The sequence below is a fragment of the Budorcas taxicolor genome, chromosome 7, assembly GCF_023091745.1.
Source record: "Budorcas taxicolor isolate Tak-1 chromosome 7, Takin1.1, whole genome shotgun sequence".
Classification (NCBI taxonomy): Eukaryota; Metazoa; Chordata; class Mammalia; order Artiodactyla; family Bovidae; genus Budorcas; species Budorcas taxicolor.
In genome coordinates this window covers 7,770,788-7,790,649 of record NC_068916.1, presented here as the reverse complement: position 1 = coordinate 7,790,649, position 19,862 = coordinate 7,770,788, and the positions used below count along the sequence as shown (strand labels likewise).

The 19,862-nt window shown below is 49.3% G+C and overlaps 1 protein-coding gene across 2 annotated transcripts in view; it reads left to right on the top strand.

Moving 5' to 3' along the window:
* MYO9B (myosin IXB) overlaps positions 1-19,862 on the top strand; it is a 107,506-nt gene that overhangs the window by 55,458 nt on the left and 32,186 nt on the right. Inside the window, exons 4-11 of one of the 2 annotated variants that reach the window (XM_052642839.1) lie at positions 3,309-3,371; positions 3,856-3,955; positions 4,223-4,323; positions 6,550-6,679; positions 10,370-10,459; positions 12,013-12,129; positions 12,679-12,813; positions 17,458-17,579. In XM_052642839.1, the coding sequence (XP_052498799.1) occupies positions 3,309-3,371; positions 3,856-3,955; positions 4,223-4,323; positions 6,550-6,679; positions 10,370-10,459; positions 12,013-12,129; positions 12,679-12,813; positions 17,458-17,579 (858 nt within the window). The remainder of the gene's footprint in view (positions 1-3,308; positions 3,372-3,855; positions 3,956-4,222; positions 4,324-6,549; positions 6,680-10,369; positions 10,460-12,012; positions 12,130-12,678; positions 12,814-17,457; positions 17,580-19,862) is intronic. The other variant, XM_052642840.1, reaches the window with a different exon arrangement.

The following is a 19,862-nucleotide window of genomic DNA, read 5'->3' as shown; positions in this document are numbered from 1 at the left end:
GGATACTTGTCCCTGGATTTAGGGCCCATCTGGACCATGGAGGAGGATCTCGTCTCTCGAAAAATAAGGTGAGAGTGTTAGCTGCTCAGTTGTGTCCAACTCTTGCGACCCTGTGGACTGTAGCATGCCTGGCTCTTCTGTCCCTGGGGTTTCCCAGGCAAGAATGCTGCAGTGGGTTGCCATTCCCTTCTCCAGAAGATCTTTCCCATCCAAGGATCGAACCCGGGTCTCCCCTACTGCAGGCAGATTCTTTACCGGCCGAGCCCCCAAGGAAACCCCATCTCCAGGTCCTTCACTTAATTTCATCTGCAAAAGTGTTTTTTCAGAATCACAGTCACACGTTCCAGGTGGACGTATCTTCTGGGAGCCACCGTTTGGCCCAGCACATAGCAGGGCTGGCCCTCAGCGAAGCAGCCAGCCTGCCCTGCACACCTCGGCTCTTGGCAGGCTCAGGGCAGCTGTAGTCCTGGGTCACTGGATCTCACAGATCAGCTGCAGCATCCTGTCTGTGGCCTCGGATTCAGGAAAGGAGGTCCTGCCTCAGCCCTTGACGGTGGCCTGGCCACGCTGGGTGGAAGGAGGTGCACTTCCCGTCCAGGGAGTGGCTGCCACCAGCTTGCAGGGAGCAGGCCCAGACCTGGTTCTGCTTTTGGGCAGGTGACACTTTTCGATGCCGCTTCCCGACAAGGCCAAGGTTCAAGGGCAGTCCACCCCTCCCCCCAGTTCCCCAATTTGCAAGGCCTCGTGTTCCTGTGGGCTCAAGGGCTCAGTACGGAGGGGATCCCTGGCTGTGTGCAAGATCACCCCTGTAGGGGCCCAGGCTTCACGAGTAATCACCAAAGGCTGTGGCCTGTCAGATGACAGCTCGGTGCCCTTGAGGGGTCACTGTCCTTGCCCATGTGGCGAGACAGCACAGAGAATTGGCCGCAGATTGAGATGGAAACGTGAGTCTAGGACCAGAGGCAGCCTTCCTGCCCAGGAAAACAAAACTGCTGAGAACTACAAGTTACTGGTCAGAGGAGGGAGTGGAAGAAAATAGGAGTTTGAAAGAAGAGAGGACACGCGCATGCTGAGCCTTTGGAAACCCACCCCATGCGGGGTGTGTGCGCAGGCATCCATTCAGCGTGTGTGTGCGCTTGCGCAAGGCTGCAGCCGGAAGACTGCCGTCCTGGAGACAGTCTGGAAGCATTCAGCAGGCCTGGGACCTGGGCCCTAATCCCCAGCTCCCTCTTCTGTATCACAGGATGAGGGTGACCTGCAGAGCCGTACAGCTCACATACCTGGTGATAGAGGATCCCATGAGAGTCAGGTCCCCACCAGGCCACCCCCCTCCTGTGAGGTCCTGGACAGCACGTTAACACCTCCTCCATCAGTGGGAGCCACAGTGCCCCTCCCGGAGGGCATTTAAATCCAGTGTATTTAATCTCAGCAAAACAGTGCCTAGAACCTCGCAGTAGAGCTCCAAGAAATGTCTGAAGTCTCTATTAGCATTGAGGGTGTGGCTGTGTGAGTACCTTGTTCCTACCCCAGGACCAACACAGCCTCAGGGACACGGGCCCAGCACACGTCCATCAAGTGATAAACAGATAAACAAAATGTGTATCTAGACATGTAGACAGGGAGAAGGCAGTGGCACCCCACTCCAGTACTCTCGCCTGGAAAATCCCAGGGACGGAGGAGCCTGGTGGGCTGCAGTCCATGGGGTCGCTAAGAGTTGGACACGACTGAGCGACTTCCCTTTCACTTTTCACTTTCATGCATTGGAGGAGGAAATGGCAACCCACTCCAGTGTTCTTGCCTGGAGAATCCCAGGGACGGGGGAGCCTGGTGGGCTGCTGTCTCTGGGGTCGCACAGAGTCGGACAGGACTGAAGTGACTCAGCAGCAGCAGACATGTAGACTGTTGTGCCGATTTGCTCAGTCATGTCTGAGTCTTTTCCACCCCATGGATAATCTACCAGCCTCCTCTGTCCATGGGATTCTTCAGGCAAGAATACTGGAGTGGGTTGCCATTTCCTCCTCCAGGGGATCTTCCTCACCCAGGGACTGAACCCACGCCTCCTGCATTGACAGGCAGATTCTTTACTACTGAGCTACCTGGGAAGCCCTTACTTAGCCATGAAGAAGAATGAAGTTCTGATGCATGCTCCCAAGTGGCTGAATCTCAGAACCATTGAGTTGAGTGAAAGAAGGCAGATTCAGTATCCAGCCGACCCTTGTACAACGCAGGGGTTAGTCAGAAATCTGCAGATGGCTTCGAGTCAGCCCTGCATATCCGAGGTTCCTCCAGTTCCCCAGTTCCTTCATATCTGTGGTTCGGCAGCCGTGGATTCACCTAACCGCAGATCATGTAGGACTTCGGCATTTGCTATTGAAAAAAATATCCACCTATCAGTGGATCCACAGTTCAAACTTGTGTTATTCAAGAGATAACTATACATACTAAATGAGTGTTTTGGTTTTTTGAGTTTTTTTGTAACTCTAGAAAATCCAAAGTAATCTTCAGCGGGGTTGGTCCGTGGCTGCTCGGGGGTGGATGGCAGGGAGGAGTGACAGAGGCCCCAAGAGTCTGCTCGGGATTAAGGGCGTGTTCGTTGTCTCGGTCACAGTGGTGAGCTCTCAGGGATTCGCATGTGTCACAGCTCATGCAGTCGTACACGTTATATCTGTTGTGCATCAGCTATACTTGCTAAAGCTGGTTTTGAAAATTGCATAGAGATTATGAAAGGACCCAGTGAAAAACTCATCTGGGTGCATGCTTTTGAGTATGTATAGTTGATCATATGTCAATCATCAGTAAAGCTGTTTTAAGAAGAATAGAAAAGTGAATCTATTACCTTGTGTATCGATTTTCAATTGGAGAAACACTTCATGGCTGGGGAGATGGTGGAAGCAGGGTTCAACTTTCCCGTGTTATTCGTGAGTACATGGGTCTAATCATTTCAATTCCTGCCGCCTGGGGGGCCATCCCGAGTGATGCCAGGTTGGGCTTCCATACAACTGTCAGCCCACATCCGGTGTGTAGGGCAGAAGTGGCCAGCCCAGGACCCTTATTTTTATAGATTGTAGTAGTAGGGTGAGGTGGATTTACGACAATAGTGTTTACCTTAAGAATGAAATCGTATTTACGACATTTAGGTTGCTTGTTTACGACACTCAAGAGCTATCACCCTTTCGTCCCTGTGTTTACCTTGGGTCCAAGGGTGTTAATTTGCAGCTGGCTTTACCACAGTCATGAATCATTCTTGTTCTTCAGGGAAACAACATTAGCATGTAACACTTGGTTCTTCTTTTTCTGCTTGATGACAGAGCGGTTGTCGAAAAGTACCTGCTTGAAAAGTCTCGCCTGGTCTCTCAGGAGAAGGATGAGAGGTAGGGGGATATTTCCTTGATGATCCCTGGTGTCGCCTTCTTCCCTGTGAAAGAGAAAAGCAGATGTCCTGAGATGGGGAGTATCTACAGGAGGCCTTGATGGATCTCCTAGGAGCGTGAGCTTTGCCACCTCCTCCTGCTTATTTTTGTGCCTCCCTGGGGTTTTTCCCTGGAGTAGGCGCTTGGGTGTCTGCTGAAATGCGGTCAGATTAGCATCATCTCTGGTCCGCCAGTGAGTGAGAGATGCCCACCCTCTGAGGAATCTATTCACTGGAGAAGCTCGTGGTTTGATTTTTGGAGTTAGGTTTTTGTGTTTTTTTTTTTAAAAAGATCATAAGAATCGACTTATTGTCTCCAATTTGTACATAATCGAGGTGCTTTTTCCTCCCTGACTTGGTCTCCAAAGCAATATTAGTAGTGGTTTGAAGAGTAGCTATCGCTCGGCCTCCAAAAACAACTTTTTTCTCCTAATTTTGACCTACAGGAACTACCACGTGTTTTATTATTTGTTACTTGGCGTCAGCGAGGAAGAGCGTCGGGAATTTCAGCTCAAGCAGCCTGAAGATTATTTCTACCTCAACCAGGTAAACAGCCTCGAGCCCCAACCACAAACGCGGCCTGTGTTCCCCACGGGCTGTTTACGCTCTGCCAGGGGGTCAGAGGCCGCCCGCCTTGGCCCTCTCCAGCCCCCAAACCAGCTCCAAGGAGGCCCAGAGCGGGGCGGCATAAAGGAGTCCATTCATTCCCTGCCTCCCCCCGGCCCTGCCCCATCGGTTCCAGCCAAAATCATCCTCACACACCACCCTTCCCAGCCCAAAAGTACCCAGAGCACTGCTGACTTTGTTTTTCAGCATAACTTGAAGATCGAAGACGGAGAGGACCTGAAGCACGACTTTGAAAGACTCAAGCAGGCCATGGAGATGGTGGGCTTCCTTCCTGCCACCAAGAAGCAGTAAGTGGGTGGGCCCAGCCAGGCACCTCCCCCTAACTGGAGGTACCAGTTGCTCGGAGACCTGACCTCCCCCGGTAGGAACCTCGCTAAGGAGAGTAGCCCGAGGAGTGATGGAGGACTGTCCCCATTAGCCACTGGGAGATGCCAGTTAGAACCGCAGGGCAGGACTTCCCTGGGGGTCCAGGGGCTAAGACTGCGCACGCTCCCAGGGCAGGGGCCCCAGTTTGGGGCACTAGATCCCACGTGCTGCTACTAACACCAAGTGCAGCCAAGCAAATAAATGAATATTAAAACAAACAAACAAACAGGGCTTTTCAAAGGTCATTCATCATTTAAAAATCCTTTTCTTTTTTTTTCGACCACACCCTCGCAGCTCGTGAGATCTTAGTTCCCGGACCAGAAATCGAACCTGGGCCCTCAGCGATCAAAGTGTGGAGTTTTAACCACTGGACTACCAGAGAATTCCTCTGTCACTTAAAAATCTTAATTTCTTCATGAACAGACTAGAGATTTTGTTAATTAGCAGAAAAGCTACACTATCTCAGTAGAGGCAGAAAAAAAAATCTAAGAAAAGAAAATTTACTCAGGTATATTTACCCAAAACAAAAAAAAAACCCACAAGGCTTTTGCCCAACAACGTGGGTACACTTCACATTACAGAGCCATACGGCTAAAAACGGCCAAGAAAGTGAATTTTATATGATGTGTCTTCGACCACAGTTAAAAATTATTTTAATTCTTCAAAACCACTCAGAGCATTCTCCACACCTTCCCGGGTGACCACGACACCCAGAGGGGACGCCTCTGCCCAATATGCTGCCAGGAGGACACCACGGGGCCAACTCCTGTGGACAACCATTGGGCAGCTTTTACTGCCGAGGCATGTACACAACCAAACGTATACACATGCTTGGCCAGCAGCACGCACAGGAATGCACACAGCAGCCTTGTCTATAACAGTCCCCAACCCCAGGAAACCCTCCCAAACGCCCACCAACAAGAGATTAAATAAATCAACACATTACAGTATATCCCTGCAGGAGTCGGCACACTTTCTGGGGACAGATAGCAAATGTTTTTCAGCTTCACGGGCCACACAATCTCTGCGGCGTGTTCTTTGCATTCTGTTTTCTTAACAACCCTTTAAAAGCTTAAGAACCATCCTCAGCTCAGGTGCTGTGCAGAAAAAGGCCCCAGTTGGCCAGATACCAACCCTGCACAGCAGTGGTTCCCACTGGGGTCCTGCTTGTGCTCCCAGGGGACACTTGGCCTTGCCTGATGACACTTTTGGGTGTCACACTGCAGGTGTAGCCGGAGGGGCCAGGTGGGTAGAAGCCAGGTACCAGCAGTGCCAAGGCTGAGAAGTGGCAGCGTTAAGAATAAAGAATGTGGGAACTTGCCTTGGGAGCCCAGTGGTTACGACTCCACTGCAAGGGACCCAGTCTCTGTCCCTGATCAGGGAACTGGCATCCCACGCACCAGGCAGCTTGACCAGAACAAAAGAAAAGTACATGAGTAAATCTTTTCAAAAAAGAAAGGAATGAACAGGGCTACATGCAGTAACACACATGACTCCCCCACCTTACACCTTTTCAGCGGCAGGCCCAATGTAAGTACACGTGATTTCACCAAAGCCACGTTCACAGATGGCGTTAGATGTCAGGACAGCAGTTCCTCTTTGGAAGCTAGGGAGGGTCCAGGGCCTGAAATGTTATTCTATTTTTTGGTCTGAGTGTTAGTCACAAGCATCTCTACCTTTAGTGACGCTTCATCAAACTCAACACCTGGGGATGGAATTCCCTGGTGGTCCAGTGGTTAAGACTGCACACTTCAAATGCAGGGAGTGCAGGTTCGATCCCTGGTCAGGTGACTAAAATCCCATATGCCTCACAGTGTGGCTGAAAAAGAAAACAGCATCTACACTTGGGGAACTGTGTGCATTTTTGGGGGGGGGGGGTGCGTATGCATGTGATGCCTCCATAAGAAAATTTTTAAGCTCTCCCAAACCACCAAAAAAAACAATAGAGCTATGTGCCTCCAAAGTCCTGTTTCACAGAGAGTTGCCAACAGAGGAGTGGTCGTCTTTCGGATTTCTCGTGTTCTGACTAGAATGGGTGCTTTTACGAATACAGCCCAGGTCGCTGGAAACTTGAGCGCAGTTCACTGGAAGCTACTGCTGTCTCGAGACTGGGGACGTGCCCCAACCTTGGCTCCTTCTCTCCCCAGGATTTTTTCCATCCTCTCGGCCATCTTGTACCTAGGCAACGTCACTTACAGGAAGAGAGCCACGGGCCGAGACGAAGGCCTGGAGGTTGGGCCCCCCGAGGCGCTGGACACGCTGTCGCAGCTCCTGAAGGTACTGTCCCTGGGCCTCAGCCACAGTGGCCGCCCACTGAGGCCCAAGCTTCCTGCACTGGCTGAGCCTCTGTCCGCTGCTTCCTCCCCCGCCGTCCCTGCTGTGTCCCTTCCTCATTTCTTTTCTTTTCTTTTTTTTAATCGAGCTATGATTGATTTTACCTTCAGACAGACAGCATACATGATTCAGTATCTGTATCATCTGTTGCCAGATGGCCACCACAAGAAGGCTAGTTAATGCTTGTCAGCTCAGTGACCGTGGGATTCGTTTCCTCTTGTGATGAGAACGTCCAAGATCTACTCTCTCGGCAGCTTTCATTTACACAATACGGTCATATTAGCCGCAGTCGCCACGCTGCACACTACATTCTCGTGACAGTTGACGACGAAAAGTTTGTGCCTTTGAGCCCCCTTCACACGTTCACCCACCCCCCATTCCTGGCAGCCACCAGTCTGCTCTCTGTATCTGTGAGTTTGGGAGGTTTGAGGGGTGTTTTCTTCTTGGTTTTTTTTCGATTCCACATATGAGGGAGATCATGCAATGTCTTTGTCTGACATATCTGTGAACACAATACCCTCAGGGCCCATCCGCTCCTCATTTCTTTCTTTTTTTTTTGTAATTGAAATATAGTTGATTTACGATGTTGTGTTACTTTCAAGTGTACAGCAAAATGATTCAGTTCTACATCTGTTCTTTTCTAGATCCTTTTCCGTTAGAGGATGTGGAGCATAGTTCCCTGTGCTGTGTGCTATGCAGTTGATTATTTTATTTATAATAATGTATATACTTTAAAGCTCAGTCGGTAAAGACTCTGCCTGCAATTCGGGAGACCTGGGTTCGATCCCTGGGTTGGGAAGATCCTCTGGAGAAGGAAATGGCAACCCACTCCAGTGTCCTTGCCTGAAAAATCTCATAGACAGAGGAGCCTGGTGGGCTGCAGTCCACGGGGTCGCAAAGAGTCGGGCACGACTGAGCGACTAACGCTTACTTACTTACACTTACATTTGTATCATTTTTTAAAGATTCTGCATATAAGTGATATCATATGATATTTGTCTTTTTCTGACTTATTTCACTTAACATAATACCCTCAAGGACCATCCCTTCTTCATCTCCTTTTATTTTTTTTTTAATTGAAATATAGTCGTTTTACAATGCTGTGTTGCTTTCAGGTGTAGAACGAAATGCCTCAGTTCTATATATATTCTTTTATAAGTTACTGCAAGATACCGGGTATAGTTCCCTGCGCTGTACGCTATAGAGTTGATTGTCTGTTTTCTATATGTGTGTATACTTTAATCCCAAGCTCCTAATGGATCCTTCTGTCTGCCCCTTCCCCTTTGATAACCATAAGTTTGTTTTCCATGTCTGTGATGCTATTTCTCTTTTGTAAATATGTTCATTTGCATCGTTTTTTAAAGAATCCGCATGTAAGCGATGTCACGTGGTATTTGTCTTTCTCCGTCCGACTTACTTCACTTGGTAGGAAAATCTCTCGGTTTCTCCTTACTGCTGCTAATGGCATTATTCCATGCTTTTTCTGGCAGAGTACCGTTCCGTGAACATTCACACCACATTTCCTTTACCCGTTTTCGCCTGTTGATGGACATTTAGGTTGCTCCGTGTCTTGGCTGCTGTATTAGTGCTGCTGTGAACATTGGGGTGCAGGTATCTTTCTGACCCATCTTCCTTCTGGGAAGGACCATCTCCCATCTCAGCCCCTCGCTGGAATGGCCCATCAAAGCTTTTTATATATTTGTATAACTGAATCAGTTTGCTGTATATCTGAAACTATCTTAACGTTGTACATGAACTATGATTTTTTTTTTTAAACCATCATTTGATCAGCAAGGTCGGTTTGTGGTTGGACCATCCCCTTGTCCACTTGTCCTCAACCCCGGGAGCACTGGACAATGTCTGGAGTCGTTTGGGGGGTACTAGTGTCATCTGGTGGAGAAGACAATGGCACCCCACTCCAGTACTCTTGCCTGGGAGGTCCCATGGACGGAGGAGTCTGGTGGGCTGCAGTCTATGGGGTCGCAAAGAGTCAGATACAACTGAGCGACTTCACTTTCACTTTTCACTTTCATGCATTGGAGAAGGAAATGGCAACCTACTCCAGTGTTCTTGCCTGGAGAATCCCAGGGACGGAGGAGCCTGGTGGGCTGCCGTCTATGGGGCTGCCGTCTATGGGGTCGCTCAGAGTCGGACACGACTGAAGTGACTTAGCAGCAGCAGCAGCAGTGTCATCTGGTGGGCAGGGGATGCCATTTAACAGAATGCACAGGACAGCCCCCACAGCAAAGTAGCATTATTCACTCAGTCATTCCAGCTCTTTGCAACTCCATGGACCATAGCCCGCCAGCCTCTTCTGTCCATGGAGTTCTCCAGGCACGAATACTGGAGTGGGTTGCCGTTCCCTTCTCCAGGGGATCTTCCCAACCCAGGGATCGAACCTGGGTCTCCCATGTTGCAGGCAGATTCTTTACCACCTGAGCCCCTGGGGAAGCTCAAAGAAGGACCCAGCCCCAAATGCCTGTGATGCCGAGGCTGTTTTCTGAACCTGTGTTCCATTTGTGGCTCTTTAAAGTGCGCCTGCATGCAGGAGCCCCAGCTCCCGTTGTGCTCATGGGAATGAGTGAGTGCGTCTGTCAGGAGATGGAGACAGCTCCCCTGGCCCAACTCTTGGCTGCCCATGGACAGCGCTTGGCAGTCAGGGAGGAGCAGTCTCCTCGCTTAGCCCTCGCACCCAGACCAGGAACCCACTCCAGCAGCGACAGCTATAAACACAGGCAGCACCTGGACCAGAGGGCTGCAATGACACCCAGGCCTGTGTGACCACAGTCTAGGCCATTGAGCAAGCCTGTGGGTGTGAACATTCTGAGGCACACCAGTGTTCCACACACTGTGGGTTGGCAGCCCTGAGGGTGGGCTCTGGGCCCACTTCCTGGCCCAGCTGCCGGGGGGTCCTTCTTCCGCCCTCCTCAGGCCTTGCCTCAGTGACACGCGGGATCTAGTCAATAAGCTCTCCAGCTTTTCTCTCCTCTTTTTTTTTTTTTTAAGTTTTTATTTATTTATTTTTAATTGAAGCATACAGTTGGCTTGCAGTGTTGTGTTTCTGGTATAAAGTGATTCATGTGTGTGTGTGAATATATATCTGCATATGGGCTTCCCTGGTGGCTCAGCTGGGAAGGAGTCCGCCTGCAATGCAGGAGACCCTGGTTCGATTCCTGGGTCAGGAAGATCCCCTGGAGAAGGAATAGGTTACCCACTCCAGTATTTTTGGGGTTACCCTGGTGGCTCAGTAGGTAAAGAATCTGCCTGCAATGTGAGAGACCCAGGTTCGATCCCTGGGTTGGGAAGATCCCCTGGAGGAGGGCATGGCAACCCACTCCAGTATTCTTGCCTGGAGAATCCCCATGGACAGAGGAGCCTGGTGGGCTACAGTCCATGGGGTCACAAAAGAGTCAGACACAACTTAGACTAAACAACAGCAGCAACAACATATGTGCATATGTTCCTTAAAAATTCTTTTCCTTTATAGGTTATTACAGGATATTAAATATAGTTCCCTGTGCTATACAGTAGGACCTTGTTGTTTATATATTTTATATAGATTAAATGTATCTGTTAATCCTAAACTCCTAATTTGTCCCTCCCCACCCCTCTTCCTCCTTGACCATGAAACAGGTGAAGCGAGAAATCTTAGTGGAAGTTCTGACCAAAAGAAAAACAGTGACCTCCAATGACAAGCTCATCCTTCCCTATAGTCTCAGCGAGGTGAGTGCTGCCCTGGGTTCTCATGGGGTGCCCAGGCCCAAAAACATAGGTGTGCAGGGTGGGGATAGGGAGAGCCTTCAGAAATAGCTGGCATGGGTGGTCATTTTCCTGCCCCTCATTTGACCTCCTCATGGCTCAAATGGTAAAGAATCCACCTGCCAATGCAGGAGACACAGGAGGCACTGGTTCCATCCCTGGGTCAGAAAGATCCCCTGGAGAAGGCTGTGGTAGCCCACTCCCGTATTCTTGCCTGGGAAATTCCATGGACAGAGGAGCCTGGCAGGCTACAGTCCTTGAGGTCACAAAAGAGTCGGATACAACTGAGCATTTAACAGCACAGTTTGACAGAGGAGAACCTTGGAAGCTCAAACCAGCTTATACAGCTCAAGGGGCAGAGCTAGAGCCACGTGTCACGGTCTCTGTGTCGAGCTGTTTAGTGGGCACGCTGGTTCTCACCAGCAGAGGACAGCCACCTGCAGCTTGCAAGCCAAACCCGGCCTGCTTCCCGCTTCTGTCAATAAAACTTCATCGGCACTTGACCACGGCCATTCATGCACATGATGGTCTGCCGCAGTGGCAGAGCTGTCCCGCAAAGCTGACCATGCTGACTCACGGGCCCTTGCCCGAGAAAGCTTGCTGACCCCTGGGTTAGAGCGTGACCTTTACAACCGTTGTGTGGGTCCCTGCGTGTTGATAAGACGCCTCTCTCTAGCCTTTGCCCCAGTCTCAATGTTTTCTCTGAGGCATGTTCTTCTTGCGTTTTTACACCTCTAGACTTGCAGGTTGGGGAGCATCAGGAAAGTACCTAGCCCCGGGGGCAGGGGCGTATTTTTAGCTCATGGGAGAAGCTGCTCAAGCATCTAAAATGGATACCTAGACACTTGGAGCCCCTGTGGGCAAAAGGTGCTCAGCCGTGGTATGTGACAGGTGCCACAGGTCACTGGAGCCCACAGCACAGCTGTTCCCTGGGGGCACTGAGCTGAGTGAGGGCGATAAAGGCCAGGTACAGGGCAGCATCCTACACAGCTCCATTTCCACAACACCAGAGGACCTCATTATCTAGATCTTGATAGCAGGCTGAGTAAGTCCTGTCACAACTTAGGTCTGAGAGCATACAAAGAAGGAATTTCTTGTAGGTAAATTAGACCCCAGTGAGCCTTTTTTAAAAATTGTAAACATCAATCACCACTTTTTGGCACACAGTGGCCTGGCCCATGGTGCTCCCAGAACCGCAGGGGTTGAACCCAGCCCAAGCTCCTGGTTTATTCTCCCACAGCGCCCTCCCTGAGCCCATGTGCCCACCCCAGCAGTCCCCAGGGTCCTCTGAGGAGCAGGCTGTCCCATGAGAAAGACTTGGCCAGACCCCAGGCTGCCAGGTCAGAGCTTCATGCTCTGGTGTGCAAGGGCGTCCGAGTGGACAGATAGCAGGCAGAGTGAGGAGGGGAGGTATCAGAGGAGCTGAGTGTTTCAAGTCACCACCTTGACCTCCCCGTGCACAGACCTCGGGGTCACACCTCGGCAAGGTGTGACCCCCCAAAACTCTGTGCCCACAGGCCATCACCGCCCGTGACTCCATGGCCAAGTCACTGTACAGCGCGCTGTTCGATTGGATCGTGCTGCGGATCAACCACGCTCTCCTCAACAAGAAGGACATGGAAGAGTCTGTCTCGGTGAGGGCCACACCTCCTCGGCTGGCAACCTGTGACCCTGGCTGCAGTCGGTCAGGCGTGAGGCCGGTTTCTCCCCTCAGCAGCCCCAGGGAACCAACAGGATGCGGTTCTCGGGGCCCAGTGCAGAGAGAACAGGGGACTCTGGGACTTTCCTGTTGGCCCAGCGGTTAAGACTCTCTGCTTGCACTGCAGGGGGCATGGGTTCCATCCCTGGCTGGGGAACTAAGATCCTGCAGGCCACACAGTGCAGCCCCAAACAGAAGTCAGAAACACAGGGCTCTGTTTAATATTACAGGTTGTATCTACTCAGTGTTATGTGCCAGCCTGGATGGGAGGGGGGTTGAGGAGAGAAGAAGAGGTGTATGTGTGGCTGAGTCCCTTCGCTGTTCACTTGAAACTATCACATGGTTAATTGGCTGTACCGCAATACAAAATAAAAACTTTAAAGTTTGAAAAAAAAAAATTACAGGTTCTAAGACCCTTAGCATCAGACAGGTCGCTCCCAAGGGAGTACTCACCAGTAATAACCATTCCCGCGATCTCCCCCAGTGCCTGTCTATCGGAGTCCTCGACATCTTTGGGTTTGAAGACTTTGAGAGGAACAGTTTTGAGCAGTTCTGCATCAACTACGCCAACGAGCAGCTCCAGTATTACTTCAACCAGCACATTTTCAAGCTAGAGCAGGTAAGGAAATACCGGCTTATTCACCCGTCCAGTCCTAGGAGGAAGGGAATGAGCCAGAACCGGGATTCCCCTGGGGACCTGATTTGTCATCAAACCCGCCCCAGAATTTTTCTCTGCAAAAAAGGGAGAGTCCGGGAACATTCCCACCCAGCCCCAGATGAGGCAAAAGGCAGGGATATTTGACGCCGCAGGTCGGTGTTGTACTTTCTGTCTGCTCAGACGTGAAAGTTGATTCAGTGGGAGACAAGCTGAGTTGCCTTGTAAGGATTTGCTTCAGTCAACAATGAAGATATCCCATGTTATAGGTGTTTTCACTTCAAAATAACCAGCCTTCTTTACCCAAGTATTGTCCTTCCTATGATGGATTCTGACGAAAGAAAGCTGATGGGTTTATACACATGTATATGTGAGAGTGTGAGTGTTAGTCCTTCAGTCGTGTCTGACTCCTCAGGACCCCATGGATTGTAGCCCACCAGGCTCTTCTGTCCATAGAATTTTCCAGGCAAGAATACTAGAGTGGGTTGCCATTCCCTTTTCCAGGGGATCTTCCCAACCCAGAGATCGAACCCAGGTCTCCTACATTGCAAGCAGATTCTTTACTGTCTGAGCCACCAAAGAAGCCGCTATATTTAGCTAATACTTAGCTAATTTTATTATTATGTCTGTTAGCTGAAACTCACATTTCTCACTTGAAATGTGGCTGGTCCAAATTGAGTTGAGTAGGAAGAGATAGCGGACTGCAAGGACCTAGCGCAGGGGGAGAAAGGCATTTGGGGGACTTCCCTGGCAGTCCAGTGGTTAAGACTCCACGCTTCCTGGGCAGCCCGGCGGGGAGGGGCGTTGGGGGAAGAATGGATACATGCGTATGTATGGCTGAGTCCCTCTGCTGTGCACCTGAAATTATCACAACATTGTTAATCCGCTGTATTCCAATAAGATAAAAAGTTGTGTGTTTTGTTTAATAAATAAAGATAATTTCCATAATCATTAAAAAAACAATCCACCTTCCTCTGCACGGAGTTCAGTCACTCAGTCGTGTCCAACTCTTTGTGACCCCCACGGACTGCAGCACGCCAGGCTTCCCTGTCCGTCACCAACTCCTGAAGCTTGCTCAAACTCATGTCTGTTGAATCAGTGATACCATCCAACCATCTCATCCTCTGTCATCCCCTTCTCCTCCTGCCTTCAATCTTTCCCAGCATCAAGGTCTTTTCTAGTGAGTCAGTTCTTCACATCAGGTGGCCAAAGTATTGGAGTTTCAGCTTCAGCATCAGTCCTTCCAATGAATATTCAGGACTGATTTCCTTTAGGATTGGCTGGTTTGATCTCCTTGCAGTCCAAGGGACTCTCGAGAGTCTTCTCCATCACCACAGTTCAGAAGCATTAATTCTTTGGTGCTCAGCTTTCTTTATGATCCAACTCTCACATCCATACATGACTACTGGAAAAGCCATAGCTTTGACTAGATAGAACTTTGTTGGCAAGGTAGTGTCTCTGCTTTTTAAAATGCTGTCTAGGTTGGTCATAGCTTCTCTTCCAAGAAGCAAGCATCTTTTAATTTCATGGCTGCAGTCACCATTTGTAGTGAATTGGGAGCCCCCCAGAATAAATGTCTGTCACTGTTTTCATTGTTTCCCCATCTGTTTGCCTTGAAGTGATGGGAATGGATCCCGTGATCTTAGTCTTCTGAATGTTGAGTTTTAAGCCAACTTTTTCACTCTCCTCTTTCACTTTTCATCAAGAGGCTCTTTAGTTCTTCTTCAATTTCTGCCATAAGGGTGGTGTCATCTCTGTATCTGAGATTATTGGTATTTCTCCCAGCAATCTTGATTCCAGCTTGTGCTTCATCCATCCTGGCTTTTCGCATGATATACTCTGTGTATAAGTTAAATAAGCAGGATGACACTATACAACCTTGACATACTCCTTTCCCTGTTTGGAACCAGTCTGTTGTTCCATGTCCAGTTCTAACTGTTGCTTCTTAACCTGCATACAGATTTCTTGCGAGGCAGGTAAGGCGGTCTGGTATTCCCATCTCTTTAAGAATTTTCCACAGTTTATTGTGGTCCACACAGTCAAAGGCTTTGTCGTAGTCAAAAAAACAAAGCTAGATGTTTTTTCTGAAACTCTTGCTTTTTTGATGATCCAACAGGTGCTGGCAATTTGATCTCTGGCTCCTCTGCCTTTTCTAAATCTAGCCTGAGTATCTGGAAGTTCACAATTCATATACTGTTGAAGGCTGGCTTAGAGAATTTTGAGCATTACTTTGCTAGTGTGTGAAATGTGTGCAATTGTGTGGTAGTTTGAACATTCTTTGACATTGCCTTTTTTTGGAATTGAAATGAAAACACTTTTCCAGCCCTGTGGCCACTGCTGAGTTTTCCAAATTTGTTGGCATATTGAGTGCATCACTTTAACAGCATCATCATTTAGGATTTGAAATAGCTCAACTAGAATTCCATCACCTCCACTAGCTTTGTTTGTAGTGATGCTTCCCAAGGCCCACTTGACTTCTCATTCCAGGATGCCTGGCTGTAGGTGAGTGATCACACCATCATGATTCTTTGGGTCATGAAGATCTTTTTGTATAGTTCTTCTATGTATTCTTGCCATGTCTTCTTAATATCTTCTGCTTCTGTTAGGTCCATACCATTTCTGTCCTTTATTGTGCCCATCTTTGCATGAAATGTTTCCTTGGTATCACTAATTTTCTTGAAGAGATCTCTAGTCTTTCCCATTCTGTTGTTTTCCTCTTATTTCTTTGCATTGATCACTGAGGAAGGCTTTCTTATCTCTCTGTGCTATTCTTTGGAATTCTGCATTCATATGGGTGTATCTTTCCTTTCCTCCTTTGCCTTTCGCTTCTCTTCTTTTCTCAGCTATTTGTAAGGCCTCCTCAGACAACCATTTTGCCTTTTTGAATTTCTTTTTCTCAGGGATGGTCTTGATCCCTGCCTCCTGTACAATGTCACGAACCTTTGTCCATAGTTCTTCAGGCACTCTCTCAGATCTCATCCCTTGAATCTATTTGTCACTTCCACTGTAAGGGGTTTGATTTAGGGCATACCTGAATGGTCTCGTGGTTCTCCCTACTTTCTTCAATTTAAGTGTTCGTCTTGCAGTAAGGAGTTCATGGTCTGAGCCACAGTCAGCTCCCCTGTAGGGAGCACGAGTTCTAGCCCCAGTCCAGGACCTGAGATCCTGCATGCCATGCTGCATGGCCAGAAAATAAAATTTTTTTAAAAGGCATTTTTGTCTCGTTTGTAAAGGGCTGTGTTTGTAATTTTTTATGTCAGTTAAATCACATGTCGTGATGTTGACATACATCATACGCCTTGGGTGTTTTGGGTTAAATTAACTGTATTGTTTAAGTTAACTTCGCCTGCTTTCTTTTCACATTTTTAAACATGGCTGTTAGAAAGTTCAAAGTGACATGGGTCTCTCACACTATATGATTGTTGGGACATTCATATAAGAGCAGGGGCTGCCCAAAATGACTGGCACATGGCCACACCCCTTTGCTAACACAGCATCTGTCTCCTTTCATGCTACAAGAGCAAAGCTGAGTCATGCAGACCCCATCTAACTCATAAAGCCTAATATATTTACCATCTGGCTCTTTACAAAGAAAGTTTGCTGACCCCTGGGTGATTTTAAGCATGATTTTTAAGCACTCTGGTGTGATACAGTAAGTCCCCTACATCATGAGCGAGTTCTGTTCTGATAGTACGTTCGTAAGTCAACCAAAGTTAGCCTAGGCACCTGGGTGGGTTTTCCAGGTGGTGCTGTGGTAATCTCCCTGCCAGTGCAGGAGAAATGCAAGTTCTATCCCTGGGTTGGGATGATCCCCTGGAGGAGGAAATGGCAACCCACTCCAGTTTTCTTGCCTAGAAAATCCCATAGACAAAGGAGCCTGGTGGGGGCTACAGTCCATCGGGTCACCAAGAGTCAGATGCGACTGAGCGTGCACACACACACACACACACACACACACACACACACACACACAGAGGTAAAGCATAAACCTGTACTGTTGCAGGTTTAGAATAATTTCCACACAGATAATACATTAAACAAATGCAAAAAAGGAAGAAAACATCTTTACTCTTCCAGTACTTTGAGAAGTACCGTAGTACAGTACAGCAGCTGGCACACAGGGCCTGGCGTGGAGTGAACCGGCAAGAAGCGTTACTGACTGGAGGAGGGGGAGGAGGTGGGAGAGGACAGAACTGAAGATTGTCAGCAATAGAAGGCAGAGGGCAAGCTGCACAACCACTTACAGAGGATGCGTGCAGGTGGCAGTGTACACCAGACACGTGAACTCACTCACACGATCGGACATGTGAACGCACAGTCACATCTTTGAAAGTTCACCACCTGAAGGTTCGTATGCAGAGGACTTACGGAAGATCTTTGAGAATATGCGTTCCTCTTCCCTGTTGCTAATTGCTTATTTCTCAAATAATGTTATGTATTTATTGATATATTTCTATTGCTCCATTAATACGCATTCTATGTTAATTACACATTTATATATAAATATGTACGTGCATACATAAAGTATTTTTACGTAGGACGTGTGCTGCGTAGATGTTACTGTGTCCATGAAACGATGAACGTAACAGATGCCCTTGAACCCCGCAGGAGGAGTACCAGAGCGAAGGGATCTCTTGGCACACCATTGACTACACAGACAACGTGGGCTGCATCCACCTGATCAGCAAGAAGCCCACCGGCCTCTTCTATCTGCTGGACGAAGAGAGCAAGTGAGTGTCCCTGCATCCGGTTCTGCAGCCCCGGGGCCTTCCTCGAATCCATTCCATCCCAGGAACTCCCAGGCTGCTCAGATTCATGTGGCTGCAAATCCTGACCCCACATTTGCCGTTCACCAGAGAAATATTAACACTCACAAGAGCTGTGAACTCAGGGACACACCCTCACCCTCCCAGAAGTCTTTGAGAAAGACTTGTGGGACCTGAATCTAGAAGCCGGTCACAGGCTTGGTGCAGCCTTGCAAAAGGCAGGGAGTGGAATCAGGGCCCCGGATATGAGATTGTCCACCAAGCCGGCCGGCCCTCGTCCACAAGACGTGATGAAGGCTGGAGAGGGTCACTCTCGAGCTGCTTTGTGCTTGGTCACTCAGCCAGAGTTCCTGAAATCGCAGGACAGCCTGAAACAGCAGAAATTTATTCTCTCACAGTTCTGGAGACCAAAAGCGCAAAATCAGCCCTGATGGGCCAAAACCAGGGTGTGGGAGGGCCAGCCTCCCTCCGAGGAGGAGACTTCTTTGCGTCTTCCACCTTCCGGGGCTTCAGGTGTTCCTGGCTTCTGGCTGCGTGACTCCAGTCTCTGCCTCTGTAGTCACATCATCTTTGTCCTTCTGCTTCATCTCCTCTTCCTATAAAGACTCCAGCCTATCAGATTAGTACCCCCTCTAATGACCTCATCTTTTTAGGGGAGAGTGGGGACCGCGTCATACAGTTCGTGAGATCTTAGTTCCCCAACCGTGGGTTGAACATGAGCCCTCGGTTGTGAAAGTACCGAGTCTTAACCACTGGAGTGCCAGTAAAGCCCCCCTAAAGAGCTCATCTTGACTTGACTGCATCCAAGGCCACAATTCGCAGGTTCAGTGTGCCAGGGCGTAGACATGTTTTGAGGGTTTTGGGTTTCTTTTAACTGTGTCGGGTCCTAGCTGCAGCATGTGAGGTCTTCGTCGCATCCTGTGGGGTCTTTTGTTGAGGTGCACAGACTCTCGAGTTGTGGCTCCAGGGCTCAGTAGTTGCAGCACGTAGACTGAGTTGTTCCTCGGCACATGGGATCTTAGTTCCCAGTCCAGGGATGGAACCTGCATCTCCTGCATTGCAAGGTGGATCCTTATCCACTGGAAAGTCTTTTTATCAACAACTTTTATCAGGCCCCTCATTTGCTGCCAACGTCCCCTCAGGCCTGGGGTGAATAGGGCTCACCAACTGCCTCAAGCTGAGTCCCATCCAGGACAGACACATCCATTCTAGGCCAGAATCCAGGGAGAAAATGTTCAGATAAGGGAAGGAGCAGGGCACTTGGAAGGGTTAATTGTCCCTCCCAGCAAACTCCTCAGAGCCAAATCTGGGAAAGGCATGCAAGGCAGGGCCAGGCTGAGCCTGGTCGGATTTGTCTTTGTTTAAAATCTTGCTATTTTAGGGGACCCCTCTGGCAGTCCAGTGGTTAAGATTCTGTGCATTCCAATGCAGGGGGCACAGGTTCAATCCCTGGTTGGGGAGCTAAGATCCCGCGTGCTTTGGGACATGGCCAAAAAATAAATAAAAATGGATGTCAAAAAAAAGAAAGTCCATGGTGAGCAAAAAAAAAATCAAGATTTAAAAAAATAGAATCTTATTGTTTTAGTTCATCATGATTTTAGAGGGGCTTGGGGGGCATCAAATTGGATTTTCTGAAATAGCGTGTGAAGATGTTGCTTATTTCCACAGCTGAGTGAATGGGCCTCTTGCTCTCCACACCCTGCCCCTGGCAATGATGTGCCCCTGGCAATGTGTGCCTCATAGCGACAGGGTCTCCCCCTCTATGCCCTGTTAAGCCATGAAACCCGGGCATCAGGGGTTCAGAGGCATACCTTGCTGCCCGAGTTTGCAGTGAGGCAGGGCGCAGGCTGGATGCCAAAGCTGGCTGCGGCATTTCCTTCCTGGGAGGCCAAAATAGCCAGATATAGCAGCTCCCTTAGTCAGGCCCTGCTCACCTCCCTGTTTCATCCAAATCCCAGCCCCTGCCTCTAACAGGGAGCATGGGCAAGACCCACTGCAAGAACAGCACCCAGCTACAGATGCACCTGAGACCAGAAGTCACCCCTGCCCTGGGATTATTCCAGGAACTGCCTGTGATGGGCCCCGGTCACGATCTTGCCTGGACCAGACTTTTACATGGGCCGGGGCCACTGGGGTGCCCTGCCTGTTTCAAGTGTGCTCCCCAGCCCTGAGGGCATCACTTTGCCCTCAGCCTCGCGCCCGGGCCACCGCAGCCCGAGCACCCGCCCGCCTCCTCTGCGGAAGGCC